The sequence below is a fragment of the Grammomys surdaster genome, unplaced genomic scaffold, assembly GCF_004785775.1.
Source record: "Grammomys surdaster isolate TR1022 unplaced genomic scaffold, NIH_TR_1.0 125698, whole genome shotgun sequence".
Taxonomy (NCBI): Eukaryota; Metazoa; Chordata; class Mammalia; order Rodentia; family Muridae; genus Grammomys; species Grammomys surdaster.
The window spans coordinates 594,022-609,183 of NW_021620534.1; the positions used below are offsets into that span (position 1 = coordinate 594,022).

Sequence of the window (15,162 nt, forward strand, 5' to 3'; positions counted from 1 at the left end):
TTGTTAGATACTAATATAAAGTCAATACTCAATGTAGGAACCTCACTATTCTGGAGATTTACTTAAGGAAGCAAACAATGTAATTCTCTTCTTGATTTTGTGCTTAGTGAAAAAAAGATCCTAATGATAAACACTAAACAAACTAGATTTTTAAACCTCACAATCTATCTATGTTAATAAAGATAAAAGATTCTTTTATTTAAATGGGCTCTCAGATGGAATTGTCAATTGTTTCAAAGCTGTGTGCAGTAAGAAAACTTTAAAACTCCAGAAGCACATACCCTTTTAATGTCAGTGATGGCGCTCACTGAGCTGGGATACTTGAAATAGTCAGCCAGCATGGCAATGAGGTGATCGGTTATGCTAGCGATTCTCTGCAGCTCAACATCTGGCTCAATCAGATAGGCGAGGGTCTCAGCTCCTTCAACTCTCTCCTCTAGCAATCTCTCCTTACTGCACATTCGAACCAAACAAGGCAAAGTCTGAAAGCAGGGAGATTAATTATTTGCTTTTTGGTAAAGGCAAAAGCTTGATGAAGAGCATTTGGTAACTAATTCAATCCAGTGGTATTGGCTGGAAGTCATGTTTGTATGATATATTATTTCCTCAACTGGTTTTTAGAGTAAAAGTTTAAATGCAAAAACAAGCAAACTTCAGAGCAGATTGTTTATTCTAGCACACTAACTTCTTAATTATGTTAACAGAAACTCTACTTGCTTTGAGACAGTATTGGAGAATCTTATAAAAGACATTTGAGAACTCCTGACACCTCAAACCATGTCAACAGCTCTGCCCCATGTATGTGCTCAACCTAAAAGAGAGCTGGCCGTTTAATCAGCAGTGATATCCTTTCCTTAGAAATATGGTTGGGATCCCTCTTATTTTTTGTTTTAGAAATTAATTATCTACAGGTACACAAAAGCAAAATATAGCTTTAAAAAATTCTTGCCTCTCCCAAATCCCACCAGCTCTAAAGTATCAGTAACCTGTGTCAACCACAGTTGGTAACTTTTCCCAGTACCATGCTGAAGTGAATGTGGTGTCACTAGTTCAACTGTCCTGAGCTGCTTCAAACACTGCGACACTGGCCTTGGTAACTAACTTCTCTATATTAGGCTCTCAGAGCTGCCTTGTGTATTTATTATTTCTAAGGCTAATGACTCCAACTTAAGGGCTATGTAACAGGAGACATTAAAGTGTTAATCGTTACAGGAAGCTGTCTTGACTACTACAGTTAACTATGCTTTGCTATTTTCTGGATCCTGCTCGTTTCTTCCTCCAAATGTGGTAAGCCAATGAGTTTTATTGGGGTTATTTACTAGAGCATAACTGCCTCAAAGACAGCTGCATCATCCTGTTCTACTTTTTGCCACAGAAGTCAACATGTTGAGTACCACCAATGTCTTATTAGGCTTGTAGGCTAATGAGGAGAAGCTCCTATTCTATTCCTAACATTCCTAATTATTAATATTTATCAATGCTACAAATTCATGGTAAATTCAATGCTCCCAACTGAAGGATTTGAAGGTATTACTACTAAACCTGCGTTAATGATGAGAAAGAACATAGTAAGGGTTAGAGAAATAAGTCAGTCCTTTACAGGAAAGTCCTTAGCAGTCGATGTATAGGTGTTTACTCAGGAGGCCTCATGTTTTTCACCAAAGACTAATGCAATCTAGTCACTAATTTATCTACTTAAGCATGATTTCCTGGTGCTTTCTTTTGTTTAGACAGTCTTACTAAATAGTTCAAGATGGCCTCAAGCTTGTAATCTTCTTGACTCAGTCTCATGAGTAAAAGCAAAGTTTGTTTGCTTGTTTATTTATTGTTTTTCCAGATAAGGTTTCCCTGTGTAGTCTTGTCTATCCTGGAACTCACTGTGTAGACCAGGTTAGCCTTGAACACAGAGAGATCCGCCTACCTCTGCCTTTGCCTCCTCAGTACTGGGATTAAACGCACAGGCTGTCACTGCATTCTTAATAATCCTTAAACTCATCTTTTCAACAATGGTAATATGTTTGTTTTGATCTTTAAAGCAAATGACACATTGGAATGTGTTAATATGTGGCTAGTCTCACAATACTTCTGTGAGATAGGCTGAGTGAGAATTATTGCCTCCATTTTCATAACCAGAACTGAAGAGTGAGATATCCCAAGTTAGTCAGAGGCAGCCATGCTAAACCTAGGCTCCAGCTCTCAGGACTACTAGGAATGGTCACAGATTCAGGCCTGCCTAAGGTCAGGACGTATGTGCCTTGTAACACAGATGAACACTGTCTTCTTTTATTTACGCTCTTATGTATTCTGATGCTGGGCTGTGAGGGTGAGATATAACTTTTCCTGTGTAATTGGCAAACAGTTCTACTTCATCTAAGTTTTACATATTTGTACAATTTTATACTCTCTTATAAAAGGAAGACTATAATAACAGAAGAATTATTTTATTGTGATATTCATATACATCTGAATCCAATTTTAGACTACACGCAAACCACAGAAAAACATGGGGTTTAATGTCATTTTAGGCAGTGCACCCATACCACAATGCAAATGTGAAAAGAAAAGCAAGAATAGCAAGATTCATACTCAATGTTTTTAAGAGAATTGATTGGCTTACTTTTAATACAATACAGCTGTCATCTGTGCGAATTGCTCCAGCTCTGCACATGTAAGTTAAACTGGAATAAAATAACATGAATTATTCCTGAGGTTTAAAATGTTTAAAAAAATACTATTTGATTTTAAGAGTGTATAAAAAGGAAAAATCCAAACACTATGACAAGATTCTGACATTCTCCATATAAAAGCCCATTAGCTCAGAAATAAAAAAATAAAAATAGTAGGCTAGCTATAAAAAAGAAAATCCAAAATGAGTAGATACATTTTGAAGCCAGGTGCTGGGAATAAAGTAGGTTTTATGTTTTTTCTCTATGTCTTTTTAGCTCTCCTCCCCCCCATTTATCTCTCTGTTTCTCATTTCTTTTCATTCCTTTTTTCCTCCTATACTTCTTAGGCTTAAATTGTTCCCTAACAGAAAGGAAAGTGATGTTAAGGTACAGTAAAAGGGTGAAGGGCCTTATGTGGGAACAGTCCAAGCCCACCAGCAGTAGAAAGATCACAAAGATAGACTTCCATCAGAAATGAGGATTTGGGGAGCTGGAGAGGTGGCTCAGCAGTTAAGGGCACTGACTGCTCTCTTTCAGAGGTCCTGAGTTCAGTTCTCAGCAACCACATGGTGGCTCACAACCATCTCTAATGGAATCTGATGCCCTCTTCTGGTGTGTCTAAAGACAGCTATAGTGTGTTTCTATACATAAAATAAACAAACAAGTCTTTTTAAAAAAAGAGAGAGAGAGGAAATTAGGATTTGGAAGTCCTAACAGTAGCTCTACAGGTTGGTCAGAGATTCAATTCTACTGAGAATCAATTTACTCCATAATTATATATCTGGCTTTGAATGAAAATAAATGTAATAAAAAAAAAATCAAAGGGGCTGTTCTTCCAGAGGTCCGGAGTTAAATTCCCAGCAACCATACGGTGGCTCATAACTATCTATAATGAGATCTGATGCCCACTTCTGGTGTGCAGGCAGGAAAACAATAATAATGATAATGATAATAATAATAATGAGGAGGAGGAGGAAGAGGAGGAGGAGGAGGAGGAGGAAGAAGAGGAAGAGGAGGAGGAGAAAGAAGAGGAGGAGGAGGAGGAGGAAGAGGAGGAAGAGGAAGAAGAGGAGGAGGAGGAAGAGGAGGAGGAGGAGGAGGAGGAGGAGGAGGAGAAGCAGGAGCCACTGCCTTACCATTGGAGGAAAAAACATATCAAACAAAATAACTAGAAGCAAATACTCACTTTGAAACTGAGACAAAAAAAACAAAGAAACCTATAATACAAAATTCTAATTCTTCTATTGGAACTAAATACTTAGCATAGAACTCTGCACAACCCGTATTCAACATATAATTGTACTGATAATTCAAGCAACACTCTAGGTTTATTTATCTTTGTCTTTCTAGCTGAGTATTTAGAATGCATTGCCATTTAGAATTCTGTTATTTTACTCTAAAGACAAGAAGAACATATGGCAGATTTAATAATTTTTTATAAACAGTTTTATGACAGCCTTGTTCCTTATACCAAGTATAAACGTTTGGAAAATATAAGCCAAGATGCAAAGGAAGCAAGCATCATGCCACCACACCCATACTCCGATGTTAACAGAATCTCCTGTGAGGCTGTTTGGACTTTTACCATTTTGCTGATGTGAGCTGCATCTCAATAGGCTTATCCCTCTGTAACATCTTCACAAATATCTGTGGTAACAATTCCCCATCAACCAAAACTAGAAACAAAACAAAAAACAAAGGGTAAGAAAATCCTTGAAATATGTGACATTCATAAATTAAATCATATAGGTGTCACTGAAAGTTTCAGCCTACCGTTTACCAGGGTCATCGATACCTGGGGATTTTCAAAGGCTAAAACTGAGAAGCATTTCAGTGCTTGCATTCGAACCTGTAAAAAACAATGAAAAAGTACATATTTCAATTATTTATTTAAAATTTTGAAATATGATTTTAATGCTTCAGAATCTAAAGCACTCTTTTGAATAATTATTTAATACTACCTAGAGGCACAGCTCAAAACAGGCCACTTGCCTAGACTGCTCAAAGTCCTGAGTCGTTCATTAAGACTAAAAAAAAAACTAAACAAAAAGGACCCACAGTAATGACAATAACTGCTGCATATGCAGAGACAACAGCAGAAGCCAAGTAATTTTTGAAGTAAAAGAAAAAGTGAAAAAGTAGCAGTTAAAATCAATAGAAAAATACCTAATCAATTCTAAAAAACATTATACAAAATATAAGCTTTATACGGTAGAGTATGGAACTTAATAAAAATTATCAAATGCATTCCAAATGGAACCTGTCTTTTTCTGTAGAGAGATCTTTAGTAAAGGATTCTGGATTTTTTTGTTTTGTTTTGGTTTGGTTTTGCTGTTCTTATACATGTGTGTGAGATAGAGTTGGGGCTTAAATTAAGAAGTAATGTTGCCATTAAGGTTAGAGAGGGTTAAGTTATATCTGTGGGGTCCCCAGCAGAGTCTCCACCAGATGACATCATGCATCCTCACCACTGAGACTGATGCTACACAGAACCACCCTGAGAGGTGGGCAGGCCCGAGAAGGACAAGTAACTGAAGAGCCTGCCCTCACCTGGGAATGCTCTGCAGTGCTGGCTTGTGCACTCAAGTGCAGTCTGCAAGATGCTAAAGTTTTAAAATTTGTTATGGTCAATAAATCTAGGGCAGAAAAAGATGGAAATTTTAAAAAATGGAGAATTAATGAAGAGGGTTGCAAGAACAAAGAGTCACGAAAGAACTGTCTAAAAACTTGTCTCTCTTCCCTTTTTCTTTCAGAAAAAACTATTTGGAATACATGGGGCAGGCAGCTGGGCAGTAACAAGAGAACTGTTACTCCCCAACTGTTACTCTACTTTTTTAAAAAGTAGTATTTTCATTCTTTGAGCATTTCATAAAGCATACCATGTATTCGAAAATTATTAAGCCTGAAAACTTTTGACATCTTAACTCAAAACACAAAACAGAGTACATGCTAGAGTCTGATACATATGTAGGCATATACTGTAGGTTTGAGTCAGTGTACCTCAAAAAACACTCTAAATGAAAAATCCAAAGTCTGCCCTGGGGCCACTAGCCACTACTCCTATACACGTGAAGGCAGCTGCTCAAGTAACAGGGTCAGCACTGTAAACTGAAACCTGAAATACTACTTCGCCAACGAAAATCTACAACTCATACATAAAATATCATTTTAAAAAATGGACAAGAACAACTGTTTCCCAAAAGAAGAACATGCTATAGTAACATACACCCTGTACCACCTTACTGACAGAACACAGTATCCTGGATGGATGGATGGATGGATGGATGGATGGATGGATGGATGGATAGAAATCTACTCCTGATTTCAGAAGAGGCAATAAAATATGAGGGCTTCTTTCTATTAATGAATATAAACTCTGACATAACTTTTTACAACTTACTTTGTAAGAGGGTGAGGTCAGGAGATGAGCAATGTTCTGAACTGCCCCATGATTAAACAAAATTGTTTGATGATCTGGCCCCTGCAAGAGAAGAGAACACAGTAACACATTAACAAAAATCATGATTCTGATAAAATCACACTTCTTTAAAGTAAACTACATTTCCCACAGCACATATCTCTCAGCTGCCCTGTGGTTGAACAAAGCCCGAAAGCAGGGCAGAGAGGCCTTGGCATATAAGGTGCTGCCATAACTTCCCCGTGACATGTCTATATCTCCCTCCTTACCTCTCAAGATAACAAAGGGAAAAGAATCTAAGGCAGTGGATCTCAACCTATAATACAGTTCATGATGGTGAGGTGACACCCAACATAAAACTGTTTTCGTTGCTCCTTCATAACTGTAACTTTGCTACTGTTAAGAATCATAACAGAAATATCTGATATACAGGATATCTGATATGTGACCCACAGGTTGAGAACATCAAGGAAATGTCAGGAATCTGGGAAACTGCTCACAAAGCAGCAACAATTTAGAAATTAGAATTCTGACAACTATGATTACTAGTCCTTTTTTGTATCTTGATAATTCAGGAACAGTCGAGGATGTAATTATGTCAGTTTATATACAGTGCTTCCGCCATCTTCCTTCTGTCTGTTCCTCAAAGTGTATGACGTGACTTAACGGTAATTCCAATCTACTGTAACGTCCTACTCCACTTCATCTCAAATAAGTGGCCATGAACGAGCCCTACATCCCTATTATAGTTTTATTTATTTGAGCTTATATGCAGAAAAAGAACATAGAAGCAAAAGATTTTCATGACTAAGCACAGCAGAAAGACCATATGGGTGGTGGCGGCGCACGCCTTTAATCCCAGCACTTGAGAGGCAGAGGCAGGCGGATTTCTGAGTTCGAGGCCAGCCTGGTCTACAGAGTGAGTTCCCGGACAACCAGGGCTACACAGAGAAACCCTGTCTCAAAAAAAAGAAAAAAGAAAGGAAAAAAAAGAAAAGAAAAAGAAAGAAAAGAAAGAAAGACCACATGGACAGCTGTTTTCAAAGACACACGAGGCTACTGTGCACCCGAGTCATTACTGTTGGCACGGGTTCAGCTCAAGTCCCTGGAGGTTCACTTATATCTCAGAATACTTAAATGTGATTATTTAGTAAGAATAATAAACTATCAAACAAAAAGAAAGATTAGTAAAGGTGTTTTTCTCTAATAGAACTGCTTGTTAGTAGTGGTTACAGGGTTGGCTGACATACATCTCTCCAGTAAAGCAGAGGTGATGTAATGAATGACCCCTTCATCTCTGACCACAGCTGAGACAGCATTCAGCAATTTCAGATGCTCAGAAACTTCTGGTGCTGAACCTTGAAAGCAATTTGCAGGGATGGGACTAAGACATAACTCTGTTATTAAGAATACTTACACCTTGTGGATTTGAACCCATTGTTAGAGAATGAATTTCAGCAAAGTTTCATTTTCTACGAATTGGCCTACAAATGTTCAAAACAATCAATAACAGAAATCTCAAGGATGGGAGGGGACGGGGCAAAGCAAAACCCTTATATTTTAGGCTGTGATAATCAGTTAGGGACTAGATGGGGTTAAAAATAATTAGATTACAAGGTAGATATCATTCCTGAAGCCAGGTAAACTAATTTTATTAGGGAAGACATGCTAAACAGCACAGAAGAGTGAGCCTCCTACTGTAGGGTGGTAGGTATATTTATTTCCTACTTCCTTCCTGAGACCAGAAGTGCTCCACCTGGCATCTGAGTTACACATGATAAAAAGGCAGGCAATGTTTTCCACAATCACTGCCTGGATCATCAGAACATACACAAAAAAACCTGAGTAAAAGTTAGAAGGCACTTAAGAATTTCCAAAATTTCAAATAAAGGCCAGTGGCAGTGGCACACGCCTTTGACCCCGCACTTGGGAGCACTTGTAGAGCAGCACTTGTAGAGGCAGGCAGATCTCTGAGTTCAAGGCCAGGTGATCTACAGACCAAGTTCCAAGACAGCCAGGGCCTTTTAAGAGCACAGAAACTGATCTTTCAGACACTAAGCACAGAGGGCAGGACGAGGTGCTGCTGCTCTGCCCTCTTCCCACGCTGCCCTCAGACCATTATATTAAAAAGAGGCTATCAAGCACTTCTTTTAAGTGAAAACGTAAAAGCTCTCAATAAGTAGACAAACGTACAGTATGCTGAAGTCAATAAAATTTACACAAGGCCCAGAGAGATGTCAAACAGCACATTCACCCCTAAGTATCACACTCATACCCAGAAAGCAAGCCAGAGTGCATTTCAGGCTTCAACAATCAGCTCTGTTACATACGAGAAGACATACAAGTTTACAGTGAGAACATTTACTCTCGTTCTTACTTTGCAACAGTGTGAGAAGATCTGGCAGATATATTCCTGGGTATAGCGGGACCTGCTCAGCAGCGCCATGAGGTGTGGTATCACCGTGGCATCCTGGATGGAAGGGAAGGAACAGACAGCAACAAGAAACTTAGGCACTAAGCATATATGTGAGTGAGTCTTTCTACAACTATGTATCTAAGTACACTGTCGCTGTCTTCAGACACACCAGAAGAGGGTATCAGATCCCAGTACAGATGGTTGTGAGCCACCATGTGGTTGCTGGGAATTGAACTCAGGACCTCTGGAAGAGCAGCCAGTGCTCTTAACTCCCCTGAGCCATCCCCTATCTCAAAGCTTCTTGTATCTCAATGGTATTAAATCAAGTCTCTTAAAGGTATAGCAAAATAAAAGCATCATGGCCCTTCGAATTGTTCAAGTATAAAATAAAGATGTTTTCATAGCCATCCTTGAAAATAAAGTCCTAGACAAAGAACTTAATAACTCCTGAAAGTAACCAATGGTCTCACTATAAAACAGCATTGCCAAGAGTAGGGAAAAAAAACAATTCTGGAATCAAAATATGAGGGGGTGACTTATTAACACAAACAATGTTAAACAGTCTATACAGAAGTACTGTATAAAACAAGTCTGACTGTTTGGATCTTGAGATGTTATGGTAAACACCAGTAACAACCATGATGTGCTTGCTATTTTCAATGTAGCCAAGGCAGGACACTTCACATGATTAATAACTTCTCACATAAAGCCCACTCCTAGGCTGGAGAGATGGCTCCATGGGTAAAGTACCCACTATCCAGGGAGCTATGCAAACACAAGGATTAGGAGTTCAGATCCCCAGGACCCACGAGCCAGGTGGGTGTGGCAACCCACCAGTAATACTAGCCCCAGGAAGCAGATGGGGTTATCTCCTAAACAGGACAGCTAGCTAGACTAGCTCAATCTATGGGCTCTGGGTTCAACATATAAGGTGGAGAGCAACTGAGCAAGATACCCAATGCCAATTTCTGGCCTCACATGTACAAGGACACCAATGTGCATGTGCACACGTATACACAGCCATATACATGCAAGCACACACATTCTTGCATGTCATTCACAAACATACACAGACACATAAAAAGCTTATAGCCTATTACCTTGCTTACTGGTAACACATGGTGGCAAAGGAAAAGAGAACCCTGCTGCCAGGCTTTCCAAGATTTCCTTTTATTTGTAATGCAAAACCAATTACAAACTGAAAGGGGATTTTCAGACTGAACCAGATAGAAAAGGAAATTTGGCTCAAGCTTCCTAGTTTTAACGTGGGACACATTCCAAAGCCATGCTTATGTACAAATGTACACACAAAAAGAATGGTCTCAATGACTGATTCTTAAAAAAAATATATATTTATTTAATATACGTGAGTATACTGTAGCTCTCTTCAGACACACCAGAAGAAGGCATTGGATCCCATTGCAGACGGTTGTGAGCCACCATGGGAACTGAACTCAGGACCTCTGGAAGAGCAGTCAGTGCTCTTAACCACTGAGCCATCTCTCCAGCCCTCAATGATTGATTCTGATTCTGCAAGCCTGAGGAGGATCTAAGAATATGTGACCTAATTAATTTCCCAAAGGAACAATGCTGGTCTACAGACAAAAACAGAAGGCGAGGAAGAAAGAATGGGCTAAGTAGGGAAACAGAAGGCTGTAATTCCCTGAAAGTGGAATCTCTGCTCCTTGCTTGCACGTTAGTACAACTCTGAGTTGTCACGAGTAGTTCTTAAAACAAAAGGAGAAAGACTGCAAAACAGCCATGGAAGTCCAAGAGGCTGAGAAGGAGCAGAGGGAAAAAGGGCTGGTCAGATTCCAAGACTGCTCATTTCTAATCCACTTCTTCCTCTTCCCTTCCTCTACTGCTCTGACTCACCAACTCTTCCAATAACCTCCTAACCATCTTCTTCTGTGTGTCCTCTCTGACAACTAAATTTTTATATCTGTAGTGCAGACATGATAAAAAGAACAAGGAATAGTTACATAACTGCCTCCAGTTACCAATCAGATTAAGTAGGATTCCAAGTAGAAATGGAGAGAGAACATCTTGTATACTGTATGGAAGCATCACCTGTCAGTTAAAAAGCCTATGGCCTATGGCTTAGGCAAGAAATTGAAGTGGGACATTAGGGAGGAGAAAGAATTCTGGGATAGAGTCAGGCAGGAAATTGGGCCAGAAAGATGTACCGAGATGAGATGTATGCATGGTACCCGAGCACAGGTAACCAGCAATGTGGCAGAATGTGGGTTAAAAGAAATGGGTTATCTTTAGTTACGATCTAGTCAGAGAAGAGCCTAGCTAATTTATAATAGTAAATATATTTTGAGTCTGAGTCTTATTTAAGGGAGCATGAGGCTGGCAGGAAGAACTGGGACCTAACTTCTACATAAAAATATCCCCTTACGTACTGACTGACTGTAGTTAGTGTCTGAGCAGCTTTCGACAGTTGACCTCCACACAGTCCAGTCAGCCAGTACAGTTCTGTGGCTGCCCACACACCCACACTGCCCTGCCTTTAACACTTTTGAACTTTCAAGTGTCTCTATGAAATAAAATCTCCAAAGCATAAAATTGAAATGTTTCATAATTTAGAAAAACATACTCTCTTAATTTATATATAAAATCAACACACAGAGCCGAGGCTTTAAAAACAGCATGTAAGTTCTCAGAGTGTGTAACTGTAACTTATTCACTTATTTACAAAGTATAACATTCAACATTCCAAATAAGCAGAAAGTCACATACTTGCTATGACTTCTACATTTAACAGTTATGGTGGATTAGGAGACACTAAGCAAACTAAAAATAGATTGACTGTGACCCCCAAATACCCCAAACTCACTGTATACAATAGCTCCTCTGGAGTGACGGGGCTGGTGAAGATTGTCCGAAGGCATCGGAGGCAAGCTTCAATGAACTTCAGGTCTGGGGACAGTAGTCCTATTAAGATAAACTACACGTGAGACACAATTTCTGTTGTTTTTTGTCTTATTTTTTGAGACAGGATTTTTCTGTGTAGCCCGGCTATCCTGGAACTCGATCTTTAGACCAAGCTGGCCTCAAACTCACAAAGATCTGCCTGTCTCTGCCTCCTGAGTGCTGACATTAAAGGCGTGGGACACCATTTCCCAGCATGAGACACATCTTTCAACCAAAATTTAAAACACTGTAAACAGACTATGTAGAAAGTGGTTCCCTACGTACCTTGTAGTAAGGCAGGGATAATATGGCAGTCTAGTAGAGACTTGACATTATTTTCTGTGCCCATTGCAAGACTCCCTAACACCACTGCACATTCAGTTTTCAATTCTGTGCTTGAGGTTTCTTGTTGAAGCAAATACAACAATCTAAAGAAATAAAGGGGACTTGGTAAACGGACTGTAAAACCAAATATAATAAACGTAACAAAGCAGTGTAATAAAAGCAGTATGGGAAATACATCCCACATAATAAAAATGTGGTAGACACACCAATCAAAAGGCAGAGTTGCAAAGCATACTCTCAACGGAAACATTTACAACACAACTCCTACACGTAAGGCTCACGGATTATTGAAGAAAAGTAGGCAGAAAAACTGTAAGAACCAGAGGAACAGGGAGGTTGCTGTAAGAATGTGTCTTCTAGGATGTCAGAAGCTATACCATAGTCTCACTACATGACTGTCTAAACATGGATGGCACCAGCAGACATGTAACATGGATGGGGAAAACCTCACAAGGCCTTGTCCCCAGATGAAGTACAGGCAACTAAGAAATGCTCGGAACTGGACAAAGAGTCTTCTCCAAAGAAGAGCACAACAACAGGTTATTGAGTATCAAAGGGTCAGCCTTGAAAACATGCATACAAGTAACAGTATACAAACTGAGCACTTACACACAGAGACATGCGTGTGCGCGCACACACACACACACACACACACACACACACACCAACAACTAATAAAAAAGGAATCCATGAATTTGAAAGAGAAAGGTAGAAAGAGGGACTATTGATTGGAGAGATGAAAGAAAGGCAGATATGGAATAATATTATCTCAAAAAAAGTTTTAAAAAATGAAAACTAAAAATATAGTCTGAACTTATTTGAATTTTTTAAGTAATTATTTATACTCAATGAGAAAACATTGAGAAACAAATATCTAAGACATTGTTTTATTTTGTACAAAATAAATATCTTATCTCAGTTTACTAAAATATAAATCTGAAATTTGTAAGCAAGTGGTCTCTTTAGAAACAGCACCATCCCCCACGCTGTCTGCCACTTCCTGGTGGGTCCCTTCAGGATCTGAAGACTCCCAATGCCAAATTCTACTGAATCTTAGATGCGAAGTAGAAACAGACTCTGAATTCACAGCAGTAATACTAAGAGGAACTCTTACTAATTCTCTTAACAAAAATGTTCAGAGTCCTTGTGAAGTTCTTTGTGAATGGAATGCTTTCTTCTCTGTCTAATTATCCCATGCCAGTTTGAGCCCACTTGTCAAAGAACTATTCCCAAATCCTCAACCTCCACCACTTAGGACCATTTTTCTTGTTCTATGAACCCTGGTGCTCCCTAAGCACACGCATGCACAAACACACACACACACACACACACACACACTTGCATTTATGTGTATATGTTTCCTTAGACATGGTTAGTGTACATTAAGGCATTATTTTAAAACACATTTATTCTAAAAAACCAAGAAAGACTATGAGAAGTGAGGTGTCTTGGTTTTTTGTTTGGTTTTTTTTGTTGTTGTTATTGTTGTTATTTTATTTTTTGTTTTTTTTTTGTTGTTGTTGTTGTTTTTCGAGACAGGGTTTCTCCGTGTAGCCCTGGTTGTCCTGGAACTCATTCTGTAGACCAGGCTGGCCTCGAACTCAGAAATCCGCCTGCCTCTGCCTCCCAAGTGCTGGGATTAAAGGCGTGCACCACCATTGCCCAGCATGAGGTGTCTTATAATGGAAGTCAGAGGACACAAGAGACTCGGCAAGAAAGGCAGAGGAAGTTAGTTAGACAGCAAACATACCTTGGAACAGCTCCTAGAACGATGAGGTTGGCTTTCTGTTTATTGTTTCCAATTACAGCATTTTTCATGTCTCTAAATTCAGAAGAAAAACAAAAACAAGCACACTGAGACACCATAGGACAGTATCAAAGGCCAACTCATTCCACTTTATCATGCAACGTCTCGGATAAAGCAAGGACAGAAAAGATTAACAAATCTCAGCTCCTCACCCTTGTCAGCCAGAGTGCTAAGGAGAGGGGACAGTGACAGGTGCTAACTGGCTATGGGACTATCCAACAAGAAGCAGAAATCCTGAGCACTGATAAAGACTTCCACTAAAAACAAGCTGGACTCCTCTAAAATGGGCAACATTCCTTTGAATACAAAGGAGTGTGTTAGGCTACTTCAGCACAACTCTGGGAGTAGATGACAAACCACCAGCCAATGGCACCTACATGACTGTGCAGCAAGGACCACTGTGTTCTACCTCAGCTGTGACTTTAGAGCCACTCATCCTCTACCAGCACTCAGCAGCCTTTCAGGGATTCCCATTCATTCTCATATAGTCTCATAGATCCATTCATAGTCACACCCCCGCTGTGTGTGCATAAGCAGAAGACTCTTAGAATAAGGGTCTTAAGTGCTAGAGGGCAAGGATTTCAGGAAGAGTTATTTGATCCTAGTGTTTTAATGCTCCTCCTTTCCTCCTTTTCTTTTGCTTCTCTTCCTCGTGTGCGTGTGTGCATGTGTGCGTGTGTGTGCATGTGAGTACAGATCAGAAGAAGGTGTCTGACCTCCTGAATCTTGCGTTACAAGTAGCTGTGAAGCACACAACATGGGGCTGGGCATCAAACTTGGGTCCTCTGTAAAGGCAGGTCCTCTTAATCACTCTCGCCTCTCTCTCTCCAGCTCCTCAACAGTTCTCAGGATTCCATCTTATCTGCTTGACTATCACTAGCTGTACCTACCCCTGTGAAGTTTGATTTTGTTTTTTAATGGCTTCTTTAAAATTTCTAATGCAATATTTAATTTCTTACATTTGGTCTTCATAGAATTGTGAACACATTTCCATCCTGTCCTTTCCGTGTCCTGCTGTGCTCACACACTTTGTCTTCAACTTGGTTGGAAACAACACACTACACAGGATTAGTATTTCTGCTTACATAGCCAATTATATTTTAAAAAGATAAAAAATAATTTTTGTATATTTTTATGTATTTGCCAATTTTTATTCTAGCCACACAAAACAGAATTCTTTACTTCAAAAATAAAATTGCCTTTTAAAATAAAAGTACCTCTATAAATGTCTATTTGGTTTACAAATTCATAGATGGCCCCAAAGGATATGTAGAGAAAATATAAATAAGGCAAAACTAACTCATAATTGCCAATGAAATATTGTTAAAGTAACTGATGAGAAATCTCTAATACTGAACACAAGAGGGCTGTGTTCCTACATAATACTGTTCTAAAAGCGGGGAGGGAGCATTACCACACCCAAGGGCACCTCAGACACTTGTAAGGATGGCCAGAGAGATCTCCCGTCTTAGTTTTACAAATGAGTGGAAAACCTTTTTTGTCCAGATTTAAAGCAAATGGCATGGGAATAGGAGGGATGGAGTTGGGGAGACAGAGGGAGGAGGCATGGGAATAGGAGGGATGGAGTGGG

General features: G+C 39.4%; 1 protein-coding gene across 3 annotated transcripts in view; it reads right to left on the reverse strand.

Moving 5' to 3' along the window:
• Window positions 1-15,162, reverse strand: part of Armc8 (armadillo repeat containing 8) — an 88,376-nt gene that overhangs the window by 45,766 nt on the left and 27,448 nt on the right. For 2 of the 3 annotated variants that reach the window (XM_028788051.1, XM_028788052.1), the window contains exons 3-11: window positions 13,515-13,586; window positions 11,705-11,847; window positions 11,343-11,440; window positions 8,462-8,554; window positions 6,067-6,147; window positions 4,440-4,515; window positions 4,252-4,342; window positions 2,618-2,678; window positions 282-482 (exon numbers count right to left, since the gene is read on the reverse strand). In XM_028788051.1, coding sequence (XP_028643884.1) covers window positions 282-482; window positions 2,618-2,678; window positions 4,252-4,342; window positions 4,440-4,515; window positions 6,067-6,147; window positions 8,462-8,554; window positions 11,343-11,440; window positions 11,705-11,847; window positions 13,515-13,586 — 916 coding nt within the window. The remainder of the gene's footprint in view (window positions 1-281; window positions 483-2,617; window positions 2,679-4,251; window positions 4,343-4,439; window positions 4,516-6,066; window positions 6,148-8,461; window positions 8,555-11,342; window positions 11,441-11,704; window positions 11,848-13,514; window positions 13,587-15,162) is intronic. The other variant, XM_028788054.1, reaches the window with a different exon arrangement.